Source organism: Oncorhynchus kisutch, linkage group LG29 (assembly GCF_002021735.2).
Source record: "Oncorhynchus kisutch isolate 150728-3 linkage group LG29, Okis_V2, whole genome shotgun sequence".
In the NCBI taxonomy this organism is placed as follows: domain Eukaryota; kingdom Metazoa; phylum Chordata; class Actinopteri; order Salmoniformes; family Salmonidae; genus Oncorhynchus; species Oncorhynchus kisutch.
Window position 1 is genome coordinate 3,248,784 of NC_034202.2, and position 25,407 is coordinate 3,274,190.

Consider the following 25,407-nt stretch of genomic DNA (forward strand, 5'->3'; position numbering starts at 1 on the left):
CATATCAACCCCGTCATGTTCCTGCATACATACCAGCACACACAGAGCAGCCAGCACATAGATCACTGATAAACACACACACTGGCATGCATGCTCCCCCCACACACACACCTACAGCACCTAGGGTATGAGGCAAAAGAGGAGGGAGAACGAACTATGATGTTTCCACTGAAAACTTAAGGACAGCTTATTTTCTTTCCATCCAACAAATGTTCTCCATACTATTCTCCACAAACATACAACCATAAAATATACTTGACAACACAGGTCTGCGCTCACAGACAGACAGACAGACACAGACAGACAGACATAGACAGACAGAGACAGACAGACAGAGACAGAGAGAGACAGAGAGACAGAGAGACAGACAGACAGAGACAGACAGACACAGACAGACACACAGACAGAGACAGACAGACACAGACAGAGACAGACAGACAGACCGACCGACCGAGACACAGACAGACCGACCGACCGACCGAGACACAGACAGACCGACCGACCGACCGAGACACAGACCGACCGACCGACCGACCGAGACACAGACCGACCGACCGAGACACAGACCGACCGACCGAGACAGACAGACCGACCGACCGAGACAGACAGACCGACCGAGACAGACAGACCGACCGAGACAGACAGACCGACCGAGACACACAGACCGACCGAGACACACAGACCGACCGAGACACACAGACCGACCGAGACACACAGACCGACCGACCGAGACACACACAGACCGACCGACCGAGACACACACAGACCGACCGACCGACACACAGACCGACCGACCGAGACACACACAGACCGACCGACCGAGACACACACAGACCGACCGACCGAGACACACACAGACCGACCGAGACACACACAGACCGACCGACCGACCGAGACACAGACCGACCGACCGAGACACAGACAGACCGACCGAGACACAGACAGACCGACCGAGACACAGACAGACCGACCGAGACACAGACAAAGACAGACAGACAGGCAGAGACACAGACAGACACAGAAAGAGAGACAGAGAGAGAGAGACACAGACAGACAGGCAGAGACAAACAGAGAGACAGGCAGATACGGACAGAGACAGAGAGAAAAAGAGACAGAGAGAGAAAGAGACAGAGAGAAAGAAACAGAGAGACAGACAGAGAGAGACAGGGAGACCGACAGACACAGACAGGCAGCGACCGACAGGCAGAGACAGACAGGCAGAGACAGAAAGAGACAGACAGAAAGAGACAGACAGGCAGAGACAGAAAGAGACAGTGGCAGAGACAGACAGTGACACAGACACAGACAGACAGACAGACAGACAGAGAGAGAGCGTAGAATATCAATTTTCCACTGAAATTACATTGTTGGCAATAAATCAATTCCTGTAAATGACTCCCATCTCCATGACATCGCCTCAAAACATCATGCCCCGAGGACTTGAGGAATGTGAACATTCCACTGGCAAACACACAGGGTGGGGGGGGAGGCAAGATATGTGTATCAGAGAGAGGAGGAGGGAGATGATGTGATGTTGAAATTAAACTAGAAATAATGCTGGATCTGATTTAAGGGGCAGAGGTCAGCAGGAAGGAGAAAGGGGTAGAGTAGGAGTAGGCTAACATGAAAGACACAGACAGTGGATCTGATTTAAGGGGCAGAGGTCAGCAGGAAGGAGAAAGGGGTAGAGTAGGAGGTGGTAGAAAAATGAGAGAGGACGAAGAGGAGAAAGAAGAGTAGGACAGGAGGAGGAATCTGTTTTACATCAGACCAGGTCCAAATGGCATGCATTCCTCTAGATTCCACAGGAAGATATACACCATTTCTCTCCCCCCCGACCTCCTCAGTGTGCCCATCAAAACCCAGGGGTCACACGGGGTCAGGCCACACCCTAAGACCAACATCATCCGCCTCCTAAAATTGTCATTTGGGACTCCTCTGACTCCACTTGTTCCACACAACCACTTCTGTGCCGGTTGTTTTCAGGAAAAAATGTAAAAAAAACATCAGAAAGGCATTACTTTGCATCTTATGATGCTAAACCGAAGTATTAAAATGCACACGTCAGTACACACACACCATGTGTGTGACGATAGCACACCGCTATCGCCATCAATGTCGGAACCATGCCAGAGACAAACAACAAAACACAGGGACCATGTGCCATTCAGGACATTCAGAACCACACCACGTGGATCCAGGGAAATCATACAGGCAGTTCCACACAACACACAAGATCACAGCACACGGGAGGCCCAGCCTTTGGGCCACCGGGGGCCAATCAGGTAGACTCACCATGGGCGTGGTCAGCGAGGAGTGTCCACTAAGGCAGGAGGAGCTAGAGACCGATAGGCTGAGCCCCAGGCCAGAGCCCACCTCCTCTGCTGCCGCCACCAATGAAGGGTGGAGGTGGCACGGCAGAGAGGAGGATGAGGAAGAACAGGGGGAGGAACAGTGGGAGGCCTGAGGAAGAGAGAACGAATGAAAAAAAGGAGGGGCAGTGAGAAGAGGGAGAAAAATAAGAATTAAAGAGAAGATGAGAGAAAGGTAGAAGACACAGAAAAAATAAAGACAGAACTTTATCACACTAAGAAGAGAACGCAGTGTGAGATCAAATCCCGTTTCAGAATCAGAGCGATGAGAAAGAAGAAGGAACCCCCACACTGCCCTTGATCGTATCACTGCTCTTTAATAAGCTTTACGTATCGGCCTCACAGCCTTCGTCAGTGCTATAAAAGACAGAGTTAAAGAGAGTTAAGTTGATAGCATTAGTACAAAATGAAGTCTTGCAGAAACGTCTACCACAGAAGAAGAAACACACAGAAGACTCCTTGTTGCGGACACTGAACATGAAGCCAGCCACAGGGTCAGAAAAGGTCATTGCTAAGCGTCCTCTCTAGGGGTTGGAACAACACAAAAGAGTCGAGACCTGTTTAGCCCATCACTCAAACAGTGTTTGGATCTGACCATCTTAAACCAGACGTCTTGCTCTCTGACTGTGTTGCTTCAAAGAAACCAGGTCAAACTACACACCTCGAAACAGGAGAAAGGAGAAATGGGATTTTCGCTTCTTCTCCTTTTCTCTTGCCATCTTATTATCCGACTGGCAGACCTTCTGAATTGCTTTTCATTTTCCCAAAGCCGTGTAAAGTCAGAGTTTCTTTAAAGCCTGTAACATGTTGGCTTATTGGAAGGCAGGAGGAGGACTAGGAGATACAAACAGGCTACACCCTCTTCAAGCCCCCTACACCACCAGCCCAGATTACCAGGAGAGACAGAGGAGGAGGAACAAGGAGAGAAATACAGTTGAACTGTACAGTACAGTAAAGTGTACAACAGAAATCCTCAAACTAAAAGGCTGTGGTTGGTGGTTTGCAGAAGGAGAACAGCGGACCAGAGCATTATGACCCCTCTGTCGCTCAGTGGTAGGTTATCTATAGTATTGTACTGTAGTGAGGTCTGCAGGAGTCTCAACGTGAAATCCAGGCATGGAATTGGAATACAAATCTCCCACAGACATCCATGCATGATTTACATAAATATACTCCAGACGACTATTTCATTTTCTGGGTTTCTAGTTGTGGATAAATCCGGCACTAAGCTCAATATCCACTCAAGGGTGCAGAATCCATTGCACCCTTACTGGCTCGCAGTCAATAGCCCTTGAGTCCATTGGGCAGTCCAGTAGCCATCTAGTTTCTACCCATGTGTAGTCTTTAGTAAAATGGCTGACAAACCACATGACACCAGTGTGTAGAATCTAACCTCTTTTATACCTCAACCCACAGCCAAGTTGAACCAATCTCCATTAACCTGAAGGAGGTTGGGCCAATCAAATCTATCTGACCACCCCCTGACCTCCTTAGCCCCTCTCCCTGGGTTCCCACCTCCATTGACTGATTGACCGACCGGACTGTCAATCAGACAGACGTCTCAACTAACCTAGGGCAACCAGGACTAAGATAAAATGACTGGATTCGATAGAGAGAATGATATTGAGAAAGGCAAGTCTCAACTTGTCTGGTAGGGGTTACCAGTGACATACACCACTTAGAGCGAGAAAGAGAGAGACTAGGCAGACTGAAGAGGACTGGGGGTAGATGGAGAGATAGAAAGAGAGACTGATCTGAACAGAAGAGGGGAGAGATGAAGAGAACACTGATGAGGAATGGATTCCTGGAGGAAGGGAGCTCGGGAATACTGTCCTTCCCAGCCAACCAGCCAACAACCACTACACTAGCACAAGTTACCTCAGAGTTCTTCTTCTGGGTCGTGTTCATCAGGCCTCAAACTGATGAACAAGGACTGAAACAGGAGAGGGACTACCTAGAATTGTCCAATAAGAAATGCTCTATTTAATTTAACTGTTATATGTTGCGTGTCCTCATGAACACAACCCTGCTTCACATTCACCTCCATAGGGGGTAGTTTTGTTTTATTAGTTGTACGGGATACAAATGGTATACACATGGTATACACTGTACAACTAGAGGCAACAAAATAAGAAATAAAACATAAGAATATGAACATACAAGTAAATGGCTCAGTAGAATAGAAAACATTTTGGCTTAACTATAACACAGGAAGGCACAATTTGTAGTCCAACATTTACATGTTTTGGGGTAGGGGGATTTGGTGTTAAAATAGTTTATAGTTGACACATGTTCCACACCATTGGTTGCCAATGACATATAGACAGGGGTCAACTGTCCTCTGGGGTGTTATACAGCATATAACCACCGTGGGAATCGGACCTCTCACCTTTGACCTCCAGGCAATAACTACTGTTGTGATCTCTACAGCATGCAGCACCATGACCTCACTGTTTCACCACAGGGGGCTTAAACTGTCACCTTTTACATTTCCTCATTTAATTGTTTATTTAAAACTAAGTTAAAAGTGTTAAATCACCAACCTTAAACTCCTACAAGTAAAATATGTCATCATTCAGCACTCAACCATGACTGCATGGATGTCAACCTGGAAAGGAGACCTTACACAAGAAACCTTTGGATCCAAATTCTCCACGCTTTCCCAGTGTGCACTTGCTCGCTCCACCATTATAAACAGTGCATCAATCTCTACGGAGGATTGCGAAATTCCACTGGTGAGGTCTGAGGCGGGGTGGTCAGTAAGGGTGAAATAATGTGTGATTGGGTGGTGAGGACTTGAGGAGGAACACACACACACAGACACTCACCAGCTGCCTCTGCTTGGGGGGCAAGGCGGGAGGTGGGAAGAGGGGTACGGGCAGGGGCTCGTGGACCGAGTCGGTGCTGCTGAAGGAGTCATTGAGGCCGTAGACGTCCTGGAAGCGCTTGTTCCTCTGCTCGTAGATGCTCTCGCTCTGCGGCGTCTGGTAGAACACGGAGGGCTGGGGCTCCGAGTAGTCCTCCACAAACTGCATGTACGCCAGGACTGAGGGGGGGGGGGGGCATGACGAGACATTAAAAGTTATTTCAAGTGAAATGTTAATATGCACACTACCATGCATCAATCTTATGTGATGCAGGGAATTATAACTGCAAGAATTAGCGTAATCATAGACACGATAACTCCCTTAAACACAATATTAGCTCTGCATGTTCCTAAGATAGGAGTGAGGTCATGTAATGTTAAAAGGGGTCAGTTTGACAAGAAATGGCATAGCTTGACAGGAAGTGGCATCATAGTTCAACAGTCCCGAGTGGATCAGTTGGTAGAGCATGTAGCTTGCAACGCCAGGCTTGTGGGCAATGTTCCCTCAATTTTTTTTGGGCACTGAGCAAATTTCAGGTTTGCTGAGCGCAAAAACCATCAAAAACTATGGAGAAAATGCATCCCATAACATTTGAACATGGAAATAGCTGTTCTATCATTCAGCCTACAGTAGCAGTCAATGTGTGGTGATCAATGTAGGCCTACATTCCATGAGACCTTTGGGCTTGACATTCATCCGTTTATCCACTTCACCTTCAGACAATGAGGTGACTGAACATGTTATTCTGTTGTTTGTTGCAAGAAACCATTTTGCAAAATAAAATGCATTATTATTCCCATACCATTATTACAGAGAATCAGACAAATTATGCTACCCTCTGCCTATTGGCCACTTTGCTTATTCAAGCCCGTCTCAAAATGCAACACTGTCCCTTTAAGGCAAAAAATAAGTTCTTTACCTGATTCGCTTTTCAAATATGTCTAGAAATGTACACATTTTGCGCTTTTGTAAAAACAATCACTCCTCTATTGCTGACTACAAATAATCTATAACTGGACTAATAACTCACTAACTAGCAAAGGATATGAACAAAATGCACACTTGGCTGCATGTAACTCTCGCTTCGATCTCAAAACAAGCTAATCTACTCACGACCACTCATGCTGTTAACACAGTACAGTTCAAAGTAAACGGCAGAGATCCATAATTGGTCTATTTGCATATAGGCTTACTGCAGCTCCGATTTTTTATACCACACCGGTCTGTGTGGAGTATGGGCTGAGTAGAGCATGTCAATGCAATAGAAATCCTACTCCGATGCATTTTGCCTGCAACAAAATCTCTTGCATAGTTAGTTTTGTTTGGGTATGTTGCATTGAAAGTGACTAATATTGCGTTGATTTGATCACAATACCCACAGTAAAGGGAAACATTGATAGTGTTAACAGGGAAAACTCTAGAACAGTGGTCACCAACCTTTTCTGGGTCAAGATCACTTGGGATTCAAAATTTAAACAAAGATCTACCGTTCAGATTTCTATTTCTACACGACTTAGAAATGTAAACCTATGCAACATTAACCAACTAAAAACAGCAATGAGGTTTGTGCAGTGAGCTATAGGCCCACCGCACATTGGCTTGGTCCGTCTCAGAGGAGGGAGAGAGCAGCAGACTGAGGGTCCACCTCTCAACATCCCTCCGCTATACCTTACCAATAAGGGACAGTCTTCCAGATGATGGCAAAACTAGAGTCGCACCGCATTATTTCTGCCTCAAATTCATGTTGTTACTCCAATGAACTGAGAAAGTGAAATATTCCTCAATATTAAAAAAGACCCCGGCCACTAATCAAATCAAATGTATTTATAAAGCCCTTCTTACATCAGCTGATATCTCAAAGTGCTGTACAGAAACCCAGCCTAAAACCCCAAACAGCAAGCAATGCAGGTGTAGAATAATAATAACACCACAAGCCTATAGATACACTTTCCTACTCATTCATTACTGCTGCAGTGCTTGTTGTAGCGCCGAGTGGAAATAGGAAGAATACGCATTTTATGTCTTAGAACTGTCAACACTTTTCTGAGTAACAACTTAAACATGAACTCACTCATAAAAACAGCATCTCTTTGCTGTATTCGTTGACAGTCATGGTTTTAAACGTTTTGAAATCTCAGAGTATCAACTTTGCTGTTGCTTTCTTTGATGCCTGCTACATTACTGCAGACATGGTCATCTAAGCCATCTGATTGGCCAGCGGTAGGCCTATAGCGCAGTTGATTCGTACTCTGGGCACGCTAGGAAGGCGGGCCGTTCGCCTACCTGGAGTGCAGGGCAGCTGAATCGGGTGCATCTACAGCCAACAGAAATCGGATGCATCTACCGTTGTTTACAGAAATGTTTTGCGATCGACTAGGAATGCCTTGGAGATCGACCAGTCGACCCGTTGGTGACCACTGCTCCAGAAAGTTGAGTGAAGTTCAATCTCGTGCTTCTCTCTGTGGGCTAATATTTATGAAGGGCTACTGTGCCCACGCAGTTTAGAGGGAACATTGGTTGTGGGTTCGATTTCCGCTCTGGAGCGTCCACTAAATGACAAAAATGGAAATATAAAAAATGTCAACAGGAAATGACATCATAGCTTGGCAGGAAGTTACATATTTGCGACCTCTGTACCCAACTGCCAGTGGATCAGGAGTCCATTGTGCTTGTCCTGGAGTTACACTTCCTCCCTCTATTCTCTGTGGCAGATTTCTTAAACATGAGTCATGCATGAATGATACTGCAGCTAAGTTAGCACTCTAACCACCTCTCTCCCTCAGTCTCTATCCTTTCCTCCTTCAATCTTCCTCTCGTTTAATTTCTCTCTCTGTGTTTTGCTCAATTATCTCCCTAAACCATCTCCTTCCCTTCCTCAATCATCCTCCTGCTCTTTTTCTTTCCTTCTCTCTCAATTTTCCTGTAATTCTCTCTCTTCCACTTCTTCTATCCTTTTCTCCCCCACACCCCATCTCTCCATCACTCACCATGCTTGTTCCTCTTCTCGGGCAGCGGCGGTGGACTAGAGGGAACGTCTGCGTTCTCGCTGGCCAGGTACTGGGCCACAAACACGCCCCCGTTGCTCTGGGGCATGGGTGAGATGGGCGTGAAGAGGGGGAAGGGGGGCGTGGGGTGCAGCAGCTCCTCTTCCGACAGGTTATCGTACTGCGAGGGGAACCTCTCGTAGAGGGGCCCCCGCGAGGAACCACCCCAGCACCCGTCCGGATAGGGCGACACCTGGGCGCTGCGCCGCTTCTTCTGGGGTAACGCTGGAGGCGCGCTGAGGCGGCAAGGGTGCAAGGGGCTGATGTGAGAACCGGGCTGGGGGGTCCAGTATTCGGAGTGGTGAGGGTGGGGGGCGGGTGGGGAGCTAAAGCGGGTGGGAGGAGGGACGGGGGAGGATGTCTCGCTGTGGGACTCAGGGAGGGGCGACAGAGAGGTGACCCCTGAGGGGGCGAGGGGGTCCCCAGTGAAGACTGAGAGGTCCTGGTGGAGGAAGTCATAGTCTGGGTCGTAACTCTCCGTGTTGTCTGAAGAGAAACAGAGAAAGAGGGAAACAGTCTTTGAAATGCTTTTTTATTGGTGGTTACGGTTAAGCTGTTGACATTTGAAGTGAGTATTTTAAAAATAGAGTGCTCTCATGTGTGAGAGAATATGCCTCTGGGTATGATAAGTGCACACGTAAAAAATGCCCCGCCCCCAGAATTTGGGGCAACCAATCGCAGCACTCCGTTGGATAGTAACTGTCTCTAACCAAGCTCGTGTCCGTCATCCTCACACAAGCTCTCGTTTCAAATGCATGGAAGCCAATGAGGGCAAACTTCCGACATATATATATATATGTATGAAGTTTGCATACACCTTAGACAAATACATTTAAACTCAGTTTTTCACAATTCCTGACATTTAATCCTAGTAAAAATTCCCTCTCTTTGGTCAGTTAGGATCACCACTTTATTTTAAGAATGTGAAATGTCAGAATAATAGTAGTCATATTCCCAGTGGGTCAGAAGTTTACATACACTCAATTAGTATTTGGTAGAATTGCCTTTAAATTGTTTAACTTGGGTCAAACATTTCAGGTAGCCTTCGACAAGCTTCCCAGAATAAGTTGGGTGAATTTTGGCCTATTCCTCCTGACAGAGCTGGTGTAACTGAGTCAGGTTTGTAGGCCTCCTTGCTCACACACGTTTTCAGTTCTGCCCACAAATGTTCTATAGGATTGAGGTCAGGGCTTTGTGATGGCCACTCCAATACCTTGACTTGGTTGTCCTTAAGCCATTTTTCCACAACTTTGGAAGTATGCTTGGGGTCATTGTCCATTTGGATGACCCATTTGCGACCAACCTGTAACCTCCTGATTGATGTCTTGTGATATTGCTTCAATATATCCACATAATTGTCCTCCCTCATGATGCCATCTATTTTGTGAAGTACACCAGGCCCTCCTGCAGCAAAGCACCCCCACAACATGATGCTGCCACCCCCGTGCTTCACGGTTGGGATGGTGTCTTCGGGTTGCAAGCCTCCACCTTTTTCCTCCAAACATAACGATGGTCATTCTGGCCAAACAGTTCTATTTTTGTTTCCACAGGACATTTCTCCAAAAAGTACAATCTTTGTCCCCATGTGCAATTGCAAACCGTAGTCTGGCTTTTTTATGGCGGTTTTGAAGCAGTGGCTTCTTCCTTGCATATCGGCCTTTCAGGTTACGTCGATATAGGACTCGTTTTACTGTGACTATAGATACTTTTGTACCAGTTTCCTCCAGCATCTTCACAATGTCCTTTGCTGTTGTTCTGGGATTGATTTGCACTTTTCACACCAAAGTACGTTCATCTCTAGGAGACAGAACGCGTCTCCTTCCTGAGTGGTATGATGGCTGTGTGGTCCCATGGTGTTTAAACTTGCGGACTATTGTTTGTACAGATGAACGTGGTACCTTTAGGTGTCTAGAAATTGCTCCCAAGGACGAACCAGACTTGTGGAGGTCCACAATTTTTTTTCTGAGGTCTTGGCTGATTTCTTTTGATTTTCCCATGATGTCAAGCAAAGAGGCACTGAGATTGACAGTAGGCCTTGAAATAATCTGAATAATAAATGAAATAATCTGTCTGTAAACAATTGTTGGAAAAATTAATTGTGTCATGCACAAAGTAGTGTGTAAACTTCCAACTTCAACTGCATGGGTGTGTGTATATATATATATCTCTCTATCTATATATGCCTGTGTGTGCATCCCTACCCAGCGTCTCACAACTAGTATTTTGGGAGCACCGTCCGCTGTCCTGTTCCATGGAGCAGAGATGCTCGTCAGACTTGCTGAGCTTTCCTATGCTGCTGCAGGGCGAGAGGCGCGGGGAGTTGCCCCTGTACGACTGGCTACCGCCTGAGAAACGCCTCTGGAGGAACTCCTGCTCATAGTCCTGCTGCTGCAAAGACACAGAGACAGACAGGCAGGTGGACAGACAAACACAATGAAAAACAGACACAGATGTCAGCAACACAGTTTCAGGAAATAAGAGAGACCTTTGTGGAGCTAGGATCTGTTAATGGCTGGCCTAATCAAGTCTGATCACTAGTCTGTATCGGCCCATTATAATCGCCTGGTAATCCACCCTATTCAACACCATAAGTTTCTCTAGACCACTGTACTACCATTACCATTGGACAAGTGGAATATGTGGGTGTTACTCAACAATAACCTTACAAAGTACTGGTATGTGTCTCTGGTGAGGTGTGTGTGTTGGTACCCGTCTATGGACGCTGCAGGGCAGGCTGGAGCCACGGCTCATGGGGCTCACCACTGCCACCCGGGTGGGCGACGGGGCCGACTGGCGCTTCTTTGGGGGCAGGGCCGGAGGAGGACTGGAGAGAGCGAAGTAGGATGTATGACCATCAGTGAGAATAGACATTTTTCAGCAGTGTATGGGGTCAATTTGAATTTCAGTTTACTTTATGAACTGACTGACTTCAATTCAAATTGACCCCAACCCTGTTTTTCGGGCTTCTGATGTACAACCAGGCTCACAAATACAAGCAGGGGCATTGGTTCCCACACACAGTTTACTGCTCCTTGAGCTGGATGACAGTAGCTACATTTCCCTCCAATTGGCGACAGATTTTCACGTGACTACACTACAATCTGCATAAAAACAATATGCACATTTCCCCACCAGAGATGAGTTTCCATTAAACTGACCTGTTGCGGATGAAATCCTCTGTAATTACCTAGTGCACATAAAAAGTTGAATGGGTTTCCATCGTGTTTTCAACGCCACTGATGGTTTTGTCAAAAAATAAATGTTGTGTATATGCCCACTCTGGTCTTGGCACGTGTGCTCTAGCTAACAGCTGGCAGATACAGTGCAGGTGGGATAACACGATGACATTATTATGGACAAAAGAGAGAGATTATTTTTATTTGTCAAAAGGCAGCCAAAGCATCGATCATCATTGACACTAGAATAAGATATTTATTTGGAAAAGCAGCATTAATCGCTCCATGCACTTTCACCACCTTGTGAAGTTCATCATAACTTAATGAATCTATAGCCTAAATAACGTCTTTATCGAGTCATAGTGGGAGGACCACACAACATATCATTGCGTGAATCTAATTTGACTTCCATATGATGGTTATTATATCAATATTTGCGCATAAAGGCGTTTCCATTGCCATCTCTCGCGTAATACCTTTTACAGACCGTGTCTCGGGCAGCGGCGGTGGACTAGAGGGAACGTCTCGCTGGCCAGGTACTGGGCCACAAACACGCCCCCATTGCTCTGGGCGTATTTTGTTTTGTCGACATATGGAAAGTGGTGCTGTTTCCAACATGTACTTTGCTCACATAAAAAGGTTGGCTGGAAACCTGGTTACTGAGGGGTTATTATGGTCAAATCCAGAGGTGGGACCAATTCACTATTATTCGAGTCACAAGCAAGTCTCAAGGTCCAAGTCTCAAATCAATTCCCAAGTAGAACCGGTCCAATCTTGAGTAAAGTCAAAGTCGTCCATACAAAGAGCAAGTCAAGTTGAGTCAAGTTTTTTCAAGTAAAAAAAAAATATATATCTATACAGACAAGGACTTGTTCAACTACCAATCTTTGTCTATTTATTGAGGCTACCAGACAGCCCTTTCATTATTTTGTCTACAACACATTGATTATTAACTTAAACATATTCCAGTTGCAAGCTTCATAAGTAAATTATACATTTCAAGCAATGTTGACGTACCAAAAGCCCAGTCGGCCGATGCTAGTAATTGTTGCTTGATGCCCCATTGCTGGTGAGCTTGCAAAGTAATGGGTTCATATTCTTGAGCACCTCGTTTATGTGGAGCTGAATAGTCATTTATGGCAAGTCTCTCTCCCTACAATTTTACGTTTGCGCCGTACCCAATCCTACAGACAGCTGTACAGAAAATCAGCGATCTGTTCGGTAGTTCAGTGATTTCCTTTTGACCTGGGACCCCCAAAAAGCAGTGGTTCAAAGCTTGCGACACCCGCACATGCACATTGCGCATGCTCGCAATCACTGCCAAATGTAGCCTGTCATTACAGCCATAAACGCAGATGCATTTTCAAAACGCAAGACACAGAAATAAACTGCTTTTTAACCCTGCATTTTGAGCTTAAAGCCATTCATGTTAGCAGTCAATATCAACTAGGGATATTATGGCACATTGTCACTTCTCTGGAGTCCAGAGTAAGCAGGATGATATGGCCTACCTACATGCGGCAGAGTTTGCAGGACTGAATGGAAAGCACGATCTGTCTGTAGCCTTTTTGTATTTTCCAGAATATGTTACATCTTCATCCCATAAGTATCGAAGGCAATGTTAAAGCTCTTTAGACATATAGCCAGTACCACCACTGAGGTATAGAATTATAACCCACCCAAACTAGGCCTATCTGAAATATGAAATCACCAGGTAGCCTATTGTTTTGGCAAAGATACATCCGTAGCACATTTCTAAATGGTATCTTATATGGATTGTATTCATTTAGGTAGGCTACTCTGTTTCCTCCAGGCAAAACCAGAGAAAATTAAACAAGCGCTTTCTGGTCTGCCTTTGTACACCAATGCTGATGACTGGCTATTGGTCAAGAGTCAAGACCTGCAACTCTTTGGTTCTAAAGCACAGATAAGATGTTTTTTTAAAAATAAGAATTTGGTCCAATGCCGTAGGCCTATGTTAGTGACCAGATCGAATAAGCAGAAACGAAATACAAATGGTAGTCTATATATAGCCGATTAAAATAACCTTCTCAATGCGCTAGCTTGTTGATTGACAATTTGCTGGTCGAATCAGAGAGCCGAGTAAGCGTTTCACTAGCCAACACATTTTTCCCCCCAAGTGTGATACGGTCTCTGGCTGCGTGGAGAGTAATCCACGGAGACTCTGTGCACACAAAAAGAGTGACAAACCTGGCCAGATCATTTAAAGCCACCAGTCTCAAGTCAAAGTATCAGTCAAACTATCAGGTCAAGTCATCAAATGTAACTTGAGTCAGACTTGAGTCCAAGTCATGTGACTCGAATCCACACCTCTGGTAAAAATCAGCATTACGTGCTTAAGGCCTCGTTTTCAATGACATCCGGAAGTTGGTCCTTCCAGGTTATCACACTGCAATCACCACAAGTCAATGTCAGGTTAAAGGCACAGCATAAAATCAGCAAGCCATGGAGACCATGACAAGGAAAGTAACAGGGTTGGGGTCAGCTTCATTTCAATTCCAGTCAATTCAGGAAGTACACTGAAATTCCATTTGGTGTACCTTTTTATTGTTACACATAGGATTTGTTTGATTGATTTTTGTATTGTATAATGTCAGAAAATGTCCAATATACATCTGGTGCTAATTGTGAAATAATAGTGTTTCACAGTATTATTTCCCCACTAGTATTATGGACATTCTCTGAAATGAAGAAAATCCTGTGTTGAACACTTTTAAATGGAATTGACCCCAACCCTAGAAATGGATGACATTCAAGATGTGTACACACCATAGACATACATAGATACAGTTGAAGTCGAAAGTTTACATACACTTAGGTTGGAGTCATTAAAACTTGTTTTCAACCACTCCACAAATTTCTTGTTAATAAACTATAGTTTTGGCAAGTTGGGTAGGACATCTACTTGTGCATGACACAAGACATTTTTCCAACTATTGTTTACAGACAGATTATTTCACTTATATTTCACTGTATCACAATTCCAGTGGGTCAGAGGTTTACATACACTAAGTTGACTGTGCCTTTAAACAGCTTGAAAAATTCCAGAAAATGATGTCATGGCTTTAGAAGCTTCTCATAGGCTAATTGACATCATTTGAGTCAATTGGAGGTGTACCTGTGGATGTATTTCAAGGCCTGCCTTCAAACTCAGTGCCTCTTTGCTTGACATCATGGGAAAATCAAAAGAAATCAGTCAAAATTGTAAACCTCCACAAGTCTGGTTCTTCCTTGTGAGCAATTTCTAGACACCTAAAGGTACTACTTTCATCTGTACAAACAATAGTACGCAAGTAAACTCCATGGGACCACGCAGCCGTCATACCGCTCAGGAAGGAGACGCGTTCTGTCTCCTAGAGATTAACGCACTTTGGTGTAAAAAGTGCAAATCAATATATCGACATAACCTGAAAGGCCGCTCAGCAAGGAAGAAGCCACTGCTCCAAAACCGCCAGACTACGGTTTGCAACTGCACATGGGGACAAAGATCATACTTTTTGGAGAGATGTCCCCTGGTCTGATGAAACAAAAATAGGACTGTTTGGCCAGAATGACCACCGTTATGTTTGGAGGAAAAAGGGGAAGGCTTGTAGGCCGAAGGACACCATCCCAACCATGAAGCACGGGGGTGGCAGCATCATGTTGTGGGGGTGCTTTGCTGCAGGAGGGTCTGGTGCACTTTACAAAATAGATGGCATCATGAGGGAGGACAATTATGTGGATATATTGAAGCAATATCACAAGACATCAATCAGGAGGTTACAGGTTGGTCGCAAATGGGTCATCCAAATGGACAATGACCCCAAGCATACTTCCAAAGTTGTGGGAAAATGGCTTAAGGACAACCAAGTCAAGGTATTGGAGTGGCCATCACAAAGCTCTGACCTCAATCCTATAGAACATTTGTGGGCAGAACTGAAAACGTGTGTGCGAGCAAGGAGGCCTACAAACCTGACTCAGTTACACCAGCTATGTCAGGAGGAATGGGCCAAAATTCACCCAACGTATTGTGGGAAGCTTGTGGAAGGCTACCCAAAACTTTTGACCCAAGTAAAAAATGTAAAGGCAATGCTACCAAATCCTAATTGAGTGTATGTAAACTTCTGACCCACTGGGAATGTGATGAAAGAAATAAAAGCTGAAATAAATCACTCTACTATTATTCTGACACTTCACATTCTTAAAATAAAGTGGTGATCCTAACAGACCTAAAACAGGGATTTTTACTAGGATTAAATGTCAGGAATTGTGAAAGACTGAGTTTAAACGTATTCGGCTAAGGTGAATGTAAACTTCCGATTTCCACTGTATGTATGATTACATGACATCATTGGTACACAATCATGCACCAAGCTTTCCCCTGATTGGACATGGGCTTCATTGTGCGCCATGAGGCAATGACGCATAATTAGGAACTCAAACGTGCAAGATACAGCACTCCACTAATCAGTTCCTCTAGCAATCAAGACACTTCTGGGATCCGGATTGGATAGTTATAAAGGGGGCGGGATTTCATGATGCAGGGGAATGACCCTATAGGCTAACATACGTGTCAGTCTTTGTGGATCTCCTTTGGGCAGCTACAAAGTGGTCAGTAGCCAAGTGTGCTCTGTTCCCCAACAGACATGGAGAGAGGGATGGAAAGCACAGAAAAAAATATGAAGTGAGAGAGCGGGAGGAAGAGGGAGAGAGGAGAGGAAGAGTGAGAAAAAGAGAGACAGCAGTGCAATTCAAAATCCTAGTTGTCATATTATCTGATCTACTGGCTAAGCCCAAGGTCTATGGATTTGTCAAAGCTCTGCTTCCTTAAGCACACAGTGACTGAATAAGTGACTGCCTGCCTATAACCCTCAGTTTCCAACCTCTTATGACTATCCTTTTCAATTTAAGAGAGGAAGATCTTCTAGGCTTAAAAATTCTAGATTATTAGAATTCCCCTTTTTTATTTATTTTTTATTTTATTTCACCTTTATTTAACCAGGTAGGCTAGTTGAGAACAAGTTCTCATTTGCAACTGCGACCTGGCCAAGATAAAGCATAGCAGTGTGAGCATACAACAAAGAGTTACACATGGAGTAAACAATTAACAAGTCAATAACACAGTAGAAAACGAAGGGGGGGTCTATATACAATGTGTGCAAAAGGCATGAGGAGGTAGGCAAATAATTACAATTTTGCAGATTAACACTGGAGTGATAAAAGATCAGATGGTCATGTACAGGTAGAGATATTGGTGTGCAGAAGAGCAGAAAAGTAAATAAATAGAAACAGTACGGGGATGAGGTAGGTGAAAAGGGTGGGCTATTTACCAATAGACTATGTACAGCTGCAGCGATCGGTTAGCTGCTCAGATAGCTGATGTTTGAAGTTGGTGAGGGAGATAAAAGTCTCCAACTTCAGCGATTTTTGCAATTCGTTTGAGATAAAATGTTTTAAAAGTCTGAACATAGTCTGGTTTTTCCACATTGACAGTGGATGTCCCAAATGGTACCATATTCCCTAAATAGTGCACTACTTTTAACTAAATCCCTATGGGCACTGTTAAAAAAAATATATACTGTACTGGGGCGGCAGGGTAGCCTAGTGGTTAGAGCGTTGGACTAGTAACCGGAAGGTTGCTAAATAGTGCACTACTTTTAACTAAATCCCTATGGGCACTGTTAAAAAAATATATACTGTACTACATAGTGAATACCTTATATAATGCTCTGATTTTTACTAGAACACTATGGGGCACTGGTCAAAAGTAGTGCACTACATAGGGATTAGGGTGCTATTTGAGACACATCCTTAGTAGCAGATGAGATACTATGAAAGTGAGCTTCACAGACTCAATTAGGCTTAGTTCATAAATAAACCCTCATCTCAAGTCAATAAAAAATGATTCATGTTTCAGTTGTATCTTCGCTTCACTTCCTCTTTGGTAGAATTCTATACTGAATACAAATATAAACGCAACATGCAACAATTTACAGTTCATATAAGGAAATCAGTCAATTGAAATAACATTGTTATTAGGCCCTAATCTATGGATTTCACATGAGTGGGAATACAGATGTGCATCTGTTGGTCACAGAAACCTTTAAAAAAAAGTAGGGGTGCGGATCAGAAAACCAGTCAGTATCTGGTATGTCCACCATTTGCCTCATGCAGCGTGACACATCTCCTTCGCATAGACTTGATCAGGCTGTCTGTGGCCTGTGTAATGTTGTCCCACTCCTCTTCAATGGCTGTGCGAAGTTGCAGGATATTGGCATGAACTGGAACACGCTGTCGTACATGTCAAACCAGAGCATCCCAAACATGCTCAATGGGTGACATGTCTGGTGAGTATGCAGGCCACGGAAGAACTGGGACATTTTCAGCTTCCAGGAATTGTGTACAGATCCTTGCGACATGGGGCCATGCATTATCATGCTGAAACATGAGGTGATGGTGGTGGATGAATGGCACGACAATTGGCCTAAGGATCTCGTCACAGTATCTCTGTGCATTCAAGTTGCAAATCGAAAAAATGCAATAGTGTTCGTTGTCAGTAGTTTGGGCCTGTCTGCCGCCATGGGACACTATGTTTACAATGTTGACATCAGCAAACCGGTCGCCCACACAACACCATACACGCTGTCTGCCATCTGCCCGGTACAGTTGAAACCGGGATTCATCTGTGGAGAGTACACTTCTCCAGCGTGTCAGTGGCCATCGAAGGTGAGCATTTTCCCACTGTAGTCAGTTACAACGCCGAAACATAGTCAGGACGACGAGCAGATAAGCTTCCCTGAGACGGTCTCTGTCAGTTTACGCAGACATTCTTTGGTTGTGCAAACCCACAGTTTCATCAGCTGTCCGGGGTGGTTGGTCTGAAATGATCCCGCAGGTGAAGAAACCGGATGTGGAGGTCCTGGACTGGCGTGGTTACACGTGGTCTGCAGTTATGAGGCCGGTTGGAAGCTAAATTCACTAAAACGACGGAGGCGGCTGATTTCCATTTTTCTGGCAACAGTTCTGCATTCCAATTGCACGCTGCCTTAAGACATCTGTGAAGTTGTGTGACAAAAACTGCACATTTTAGAGTGGAATTATATTGTCCCCAGCTCAAGGTGCACCTGTGTAATGATCATGCTGTTTAATCAGCTTCTTGATATGCCACACCTGTCAGGTGGATGGATTATCTTGGCAAAGGAGAAATGCTCACTAACAGGGATGTAAACAAATTTGTACAGAACATTTGAGAGAAACACTTTTTGTGCGTATGGAAATTTGCTGGGATCTTTTGTTTAAATTCATGAAACATGGGACTAACACTTTATATTCTTGTTCGGTTTACAAACAGATTTGCCTACACTGAAGAACAAGTTCAGAAGTTCTAATGCTACAGGATCACAGAAGCAGTCGCTGACACAATGCGGTCGGCAGACCCGCTTCTGCTTTCCCCGACCGCAGACAGTCCAGATTGCAGGACCATGTCCGGTTCCTTCTTATAGACTGTGGGAAGGGGGGGGGGGGGGGGGGACTTCCCTTTTTACATAAGACCGTGGTGGGGGAGGTTGCATGGGTCTACAGTATGCCAATAGATGGTAATATCCAGCCGGACGTTCGAAGGGGGGCAGAATGTTCCGCAATGATGAAACGTTTTTCATGAGTGAAAAAGTTGATCTACATGACCGCTTAAAGACCACTCTCAAATGGGTGCATCTCAATAGTCTAGTAGCTTCCTCACCTCCAATGTTTTTTTAAATATCTCGAAGCAAATTCAATTCATTGCAGATGAAGACAGGTGGATGAGAAGATGAAGCGCTATAAGATTATTTTAACATTTTGAATACACCATAAATAAGACCCTGAGTTTCTTCTCACCACCTGACTTGACCAGGAAAACTGTGGGCCCTAAAAGCAAAAGGCCCAAAGATTTGGTCTAGTGGGACCTGCTGCATACTATTGATAAGACACTGTCGATAATATCTAAAGATGGCCTCCCAATGTTCCTAACCTGAGCGCATCCATCTTCAGGCTAGGGAGGGGGGGTTTGGGCGGGGCTATGTCCTCCTCTGCCATGTCCGTCATAGCCTCGGTGGGCGGGACAGTGGGCGTGGTCTTACTCAGGATCTCCCGCTCCCGTTCCGTCAGGGGCAACTCGGATGTGCTGGAGACATAACAGGAGAATGTGTGAGTGAGAGAAATGATCAAGTCTGGTGTGTGTAGGGGTGTTTGTGTGTGCGCACGTCCACTTACCTCTCAGGTGTGGCAATAGGTGGTGGTGGTTTGTTGAGAGTGGTGGGCGAGGGCTGCTCCTGTTTCTCTATGGTGAGTTTGACCAGTTCCTTTAAGAAAAGCACGCAACTCCAGTCAACAACTATTGATATTCATTTAATGTACATTACACACTACAACTACTGTTGTAAGTGGTGTCAATTTATTATAAGGGACAGAGGTTAAAATAGTGTCCAATACACTATCATATTGAATGACTTGTTAAAGAATTTGACCAGGTTTCTGATGGGAAAGAGGTCTTCTGACCTCAATGGGACTACCTGGTTAAACAAAAATACATTTCAGATGCACTTGATTCAGCTTGGAATTTGTACTTTTGGGACTTAAACAATGGTTCCTTTGTACCAGGAAAACTAAATCAACTACAGCTTAAAACTATCGTTTCACATTCCCACGACCGTCTCTTCTCACCTTGACCCCGTCTAGCACAGCCTTGATAACGGTGGTGACCGCAACCACGTTGTCCTTGTCGTCCAGGTCGATGTCATCCAGCATGACCTGGTCGGACCAGCGGATCAGGTTGGCCAGGCTCTGGTACACACGGTTGTGACACGACGACACCGCCGAACTAAGGAGAGAGAAGGGGGAAGTCACGAGTGATAGGTGGGATAGGGGGTGGGAGGGCGTGGACGCCAACATTTCATGTCAGACTCCATAGATTGATAACACAGACAACTAGACTAAAGGACTACTAGGGTGTCTTTTCAACAGCCAAATGTATCCGCACTTGGGGTTAACTCAATATTTCCCCTGTGGTGGTATTAAATGCAGAATGTGTTTGTGTGCTGGAGGGAATTGTCTGGTTGGTAACTACAGTATAGTGTCTGTGCTGAATTAGGCATTGAGAAACAGTAGGGTGTGGTGAAGGTTCAGACCAGTTCCAACACGTTGCAGCTGATTCACAACTCTGGAATATCCCTCCACTGCCTCTACAGGAATCAGCTCATAGAAATATAATCTATAGAACGAGCCTCCCCGTGAGTTTACTAGTCAAATTGTCAGGGTTAGTGGTTCCAAGCCCCGTCTATAGATTATATTTCTATGACACAGCTACATTTGGGCTGGGGGCTGTATGGGCAAAGTGGAGCCAAAGACTATGGCTAGTAGCCAGGATGAACTAACTACACAGGCAAGAGGAGAATCAAGTAAATAACTCAGCAATAACAACTGGGGCTGTATTCATAAGCATCTCAATCACTTTTTCCTTTTAAATCACAATAATTAAGATTACATGGACAGTGGGGACTTGATCCTAGATCTGACTCTTTATGAAAATGGGCACTGGACCCAGGTTCTTCCAGAAGCAGAGGCGTAGTCCCTGAGGCTGGGGTGTGATCGGTGATCTAGATCTGTATGGTTATTACGATAGGCCTGTTAACTTGGGGAGTGTGAGTTTGACCTCTAGGGGCCTGAGAAGTATTATCGGATTTGGGGTCTGCGGCTGGAAAGGCACAATTTGGCTGATGTGTGTGTGTGTGTGAGTTGAGGAGGTCAGACCCCCAGAACCCATTCCTCAACCACTGTAAGCACTATTCAGCACTAAAAACAGGGTCCGGATACAAAACCTGTCACATCTGACCCCCTTCAACAATGACTGATGGCGCTGTGCTAGCAGTACGCTAGTTCTGGCAAGCACAGCCATTCCAGAGGAGAGAACGCCAAGTCCCTCTTTCAAAGAAAGACTGTTCTATAAAATATACTGTTAAGTGAAGGATTTGTTCTTGGCCGTATTCATTTGGCAGCAAACAGAAGAAAAAGGACTGAAACAGGGGGAGGGACTACCTGAACTTAGTTTTCTGTTACAAAACATTTTGTTACGGTGTGCACTAATGAATGCGACCCGGTTCTATTTCTAACCAGCTGTTTTTTAAACAGCTACGGTCGATTACATCACAGGGAGTCACATTCCAGATGAGGAGATTAATAGGGACAACATGAACACGATGGTATGAAATACCTGACCGGTCAAGATGTACACTGAATAGTCCAGGAAGGTGATTATGCCTCACTATTAGGCTCGGGTGTATACCATACACCACGGTATCTATACATACCTTTGGTATGATTTTCAATACGGGGGTGCATACTATGCCACTGATTAACTATAAGTTAACTATCTAAGATGTGCCAAATAAATTATATTTGCTCAGGGCTCCAGCTATGTATTTGGTTTGCTAACTTGCTAGACGGCTAGATCAAGCTTCTCGCTTACAGCAGAGACAATCAATCTCCGCCTGGAATCAAGACCCTAAATGGTTTTGTGTGCCCAAATGCATTTTTTATTTTTAAAGAAATAGTGCCCCTTGTGTGCACTTCCTGAAATACCATATGCCCCCATATATGTCAAGTGTAGATCCTGATCATTTTGCAACAGCCGTACCTTTTTTTTAGAGAAATGTTACAACAGGACACGACACATTACTTTTAGCAGGCCACAAGCAGCTAGCTAGCAGTTAGCGATCACACCATTGGATTTGTGCCACAAATGCTAAAAATGTTGCATTTGAAACAGTGGCCAGGTAAACAAAACCAAAGCACGGATCGATGTCATACCTTGTCCATAGATTACAGGGTAAGGAAACCAATAGATGAAGGGATATCTCAAAATGAAGTTACATCTTGGGGCCACCATTTGTTTCTGTTATTTTGTGGCAAATCTGCAAGAATGCTTTATGATGTAGCACAAAGCCCATATCACTAAGTTGCAACATGCCTAGGCTACAATATGAGAAATGACAGACTAAGATCCCACTAACCTATGCTAAATACTCACTTAAGCCCATCTACTTTTACCTGCATACTATTTTGCATGCTAGCCCCCTATACATTGAAAACACGTTGAAAGTGCATCTTTTTGATTGAAAATACATTTTAAACATCTGTAAGGCCTTCTACATTCCCACATACCTGTGTGTTATCCGGGCCTCTACCTGCACCAGGGGTAGAATGGCCTCCAGGACCTTGCTGGCCGAGCCAGGCAACATCTCCAGCACCTTCTTCTCCACCATAATCTTGTCTACTATGGTCTTGAAGTAACGCAGAGCGCTCACCACCTCCTTCTCCTGCTCCTCCAGCCGACTCACCTTCTACAGAACAGAATGAATGAAAATCAGTAGGCAACGAAAGGATGGAAACCTGTTGTCATTTTCTATCGCAATAATCTATCGCCATTGGCGTCGACTAATGGGATCCTAATAAACGGCCCCAATGAACACAATGAAACATGGTAACTTGGAGGAAACCCTCTTCATATGATATAATAATTGATGGATGGAAAAAATGAGCATTTTCAAAGGAAGCTTAATCCAGCCCTTAAAGCAGGGGTGTCTAAACAAATTTTGCCCGCAGTCGGTCTTCAATGAGGTTGGGAGGACCGCAATGAAAATTGGTTATACTTCCTTGACGTCACAATTTGCAGAAAATAGTCCTCTATCCATTGCTTGTGGAATTTAATGCTCCCTGACTGTCTAGTGATTATTAGCGAGCTGCACAGCCATTTTACTGTATGAATATAGGTCCATTATAATTTCTGCACAGTTTTGATTTGGTTTTACTCAAACCACCAGCGGGCCGGATTGGGCAGTAAGTCTGTCACTCCAGCCTTAAAGGGATGGTTCGGGATTTTGGCAATGAAGAGCTTTCTCTACTTCCCTAGAGTCGGATGAACTCATGGATACAATTTTTATGTACCGGTGTCCAGTATGAAGGACATTTTAGGTAGTTTTGCAAGCCCCTGCTAACTAGCATTAGTGCAATGACTGGAATTCTACAGGTACAGCTAGCATGCTAGCTGTTCCCATAGACTTGGGGTTATTGCGTTAACGCTAGTTATCAATTGCGCTAATGCAAGTTAGCAAATTCCTTCAAACTGAACGCAGACATAAAAATGGTATCCGTGAGTTCATCTGACTCTGGGGAAGTAGAGAAAGGGCTTTATTGCCCAAATCTCTCTTTAAAAATGACAGCACACATTTTGACAAAAACAATATGAAATGTAGCATTGTTCAAAGAGACAGATTCCACACATAGTGGTTCCTCCTTTAAAAGTTGTGTCATACTGCAGACACTGCATGCTGCTGCATTCTGTGGCACGTCATTTAATTCTCTGCCATTTCTTATATTTCTGTAAGTTATATCTAGTTTGACCACCAGAGGGCATCTTTGAGAAGCATTTGATAGTATTCCCTATTGGCATTACCAGAGAATTTAAAACCTTTTTTGTAATAACATAGTATATGGGATTGATTTGAAGAAATGTGGCTTAATTAATTTTATTAATATTATGGTGTTTCCATTCAGAGAAAAATTAAACCCTCAGGGTGTCCGTTAGGATGGAGTGGAAAATATGGCGCTGTACAACGTGACAGTCGGGAATAGGCTACAGGATTGGAGGATTCTAAATTGTTTGAGACAACTTTGTTCCAATATTTCTGTAAATCAGTTATATTTATTCCCATAGTAATTCGTTATAGATACATAACTAAGTCAACATCTGCATTTTTCACCATGCCAGCTCCTATTAGTTCTATTGAGCACCGTAGCACCAACTCGCTTTCCGAACGTTCTATTCCCAGCTTATCGTCAAGGTCACAACGCCTGCTTCGCTATTGTTGGCAATGAGACCTGCTCACGTTGTTTTATAGTTAAAATGAAAACTAAATTAATATTGGAACTCTGTGGTCTTCCCATTGTTGCCTATGGGGGAAATAGGCATGTCTGTCTATTTTGCCAAATATCTTGAAAAATATCTAAATATACACATCGCAAGTCGGACGCCATTTTAAATCATGAGAATATCCTCTTTCTAATTACGTAAGTATGGGCAGCTAGCTCGGTTGTCATCAAATGCTAGCCCCAAAATACTTTTTGCCCTTGGAACGGTGAGCTCCCCCCATTGTTTTCCTATGGAGAGGCATGCCGGTCTATTTCGCCAAATATCTCACGGTGTAATTTTTTTTTCTTTTTTCGAGTCGGGTGTAACCAGGGTGAAATGGCTAACTAGTTAGCGGGATGCGTGCTAATAGCGGTTCAAATCGGTGACGTCACTCGCTCTGAGACCTTGAAGTAGTTGTTCCCCTTGCTCTGCAAGGGCAGTGGCTTTTGTGGAGCGATGTGTAATGATTCTTTGAGGATTGCTGCGGTCTGTGTGTGCAGAGGGTCCCTGGTTCGAGCCCAGGTAGGGGCTAGGAGAGGAACGGAAGCAAAACTGTTACATGGGCACCATTTTAAAAATCAGGAGAATCTCCTCTTTGTAATTATGTAAGTCTGGGCAGCGAGCGCGTTTGTCATCGATCGCTAGACCAGAAACAGTCAGGTTTTATTACGCAGACATAAGCACAGTTGACACCATCGAGGTGCGAATGTTTACTTTCTACACAAGTTTTTTTTCCAGTTTCGTCCGACGAACATATTGTAGTGGTAAAATAAAAAGAGATACATTTTTTATGGATTTCTAAGCATCTCTCCAGTCAAAACAGGCGAACGTTTGATTCCATTAATTTGCTAGTGTTCCAGTTTAGCCAACGTTCTTAAGCCGTTTCTCAGCTTTGGGTGAATTTTGACTCATTCTATCGTCTTAAGGACAGCGTAGCTAACAAATTGTCAGCCAACATAACGTGTAAGGTAACTTATTTGAAAAGTCATTACTTTGGTCGTCAGG

The 25,407-nt window shown here is 44.4% G+C and overlaps 1 protein-coding gene across 3 annotated transcripts in view; it reads right to left on the minus strand.

Moving 5' to 3' along the window:
- LOC109874014 (rap guanine nucleotide exchange factor 1) overlaps positions 1-25,407 on the minus strand; it is a 97,149-nt gene that overhangs the window by 12,974 nt on the left and 58,768 nt on the right. Inside the window, exons 3-12 of one of the 3 annotated variants that reach the window (XM_031808946.1) lie at positions 22,656-22,834; positions 20,160-20,316; positions 19,710-19,798; positions 19,468-19,620; positions 16,030-16,089; positions 10,993-11,107; positions 10,485-10,671; positions 8,227-8,769; positions 5,201-5,418; positions 2,296-2,463 (exon numbers count right to left, since the gene is read on the minus strand). In XM_031808946.1, coding sequence (XP_031664806.1) covers positions 2,296-2,463; positions 5,201-5,418; positions 8,227-8,769; positions 10,485-10,671; positions 10,993-11,107; positions 16,030-16,089; positions 19,468-19,620; positions 19,710-19,798; positions 20,160-20,316; positions 22,656-22,834 — 1,869 coding nt within the window. The remainder of the gene's footprint in view (positions 1-2,295; positions 2,464-5,200; positions 5,419-8,226; positions 8,770-10,484; positions 10,672-10,992; positions 11,108-16,029; positions 16,090-19,467; positions 19,621-19,709; positions 19,799-20,159; positions 20,317-22,655; positions 22,835-25,407) is intronic. The other 2 variants (XM_031808948.1, XM_031808949.1) reach the window with 2 other exon arrangements.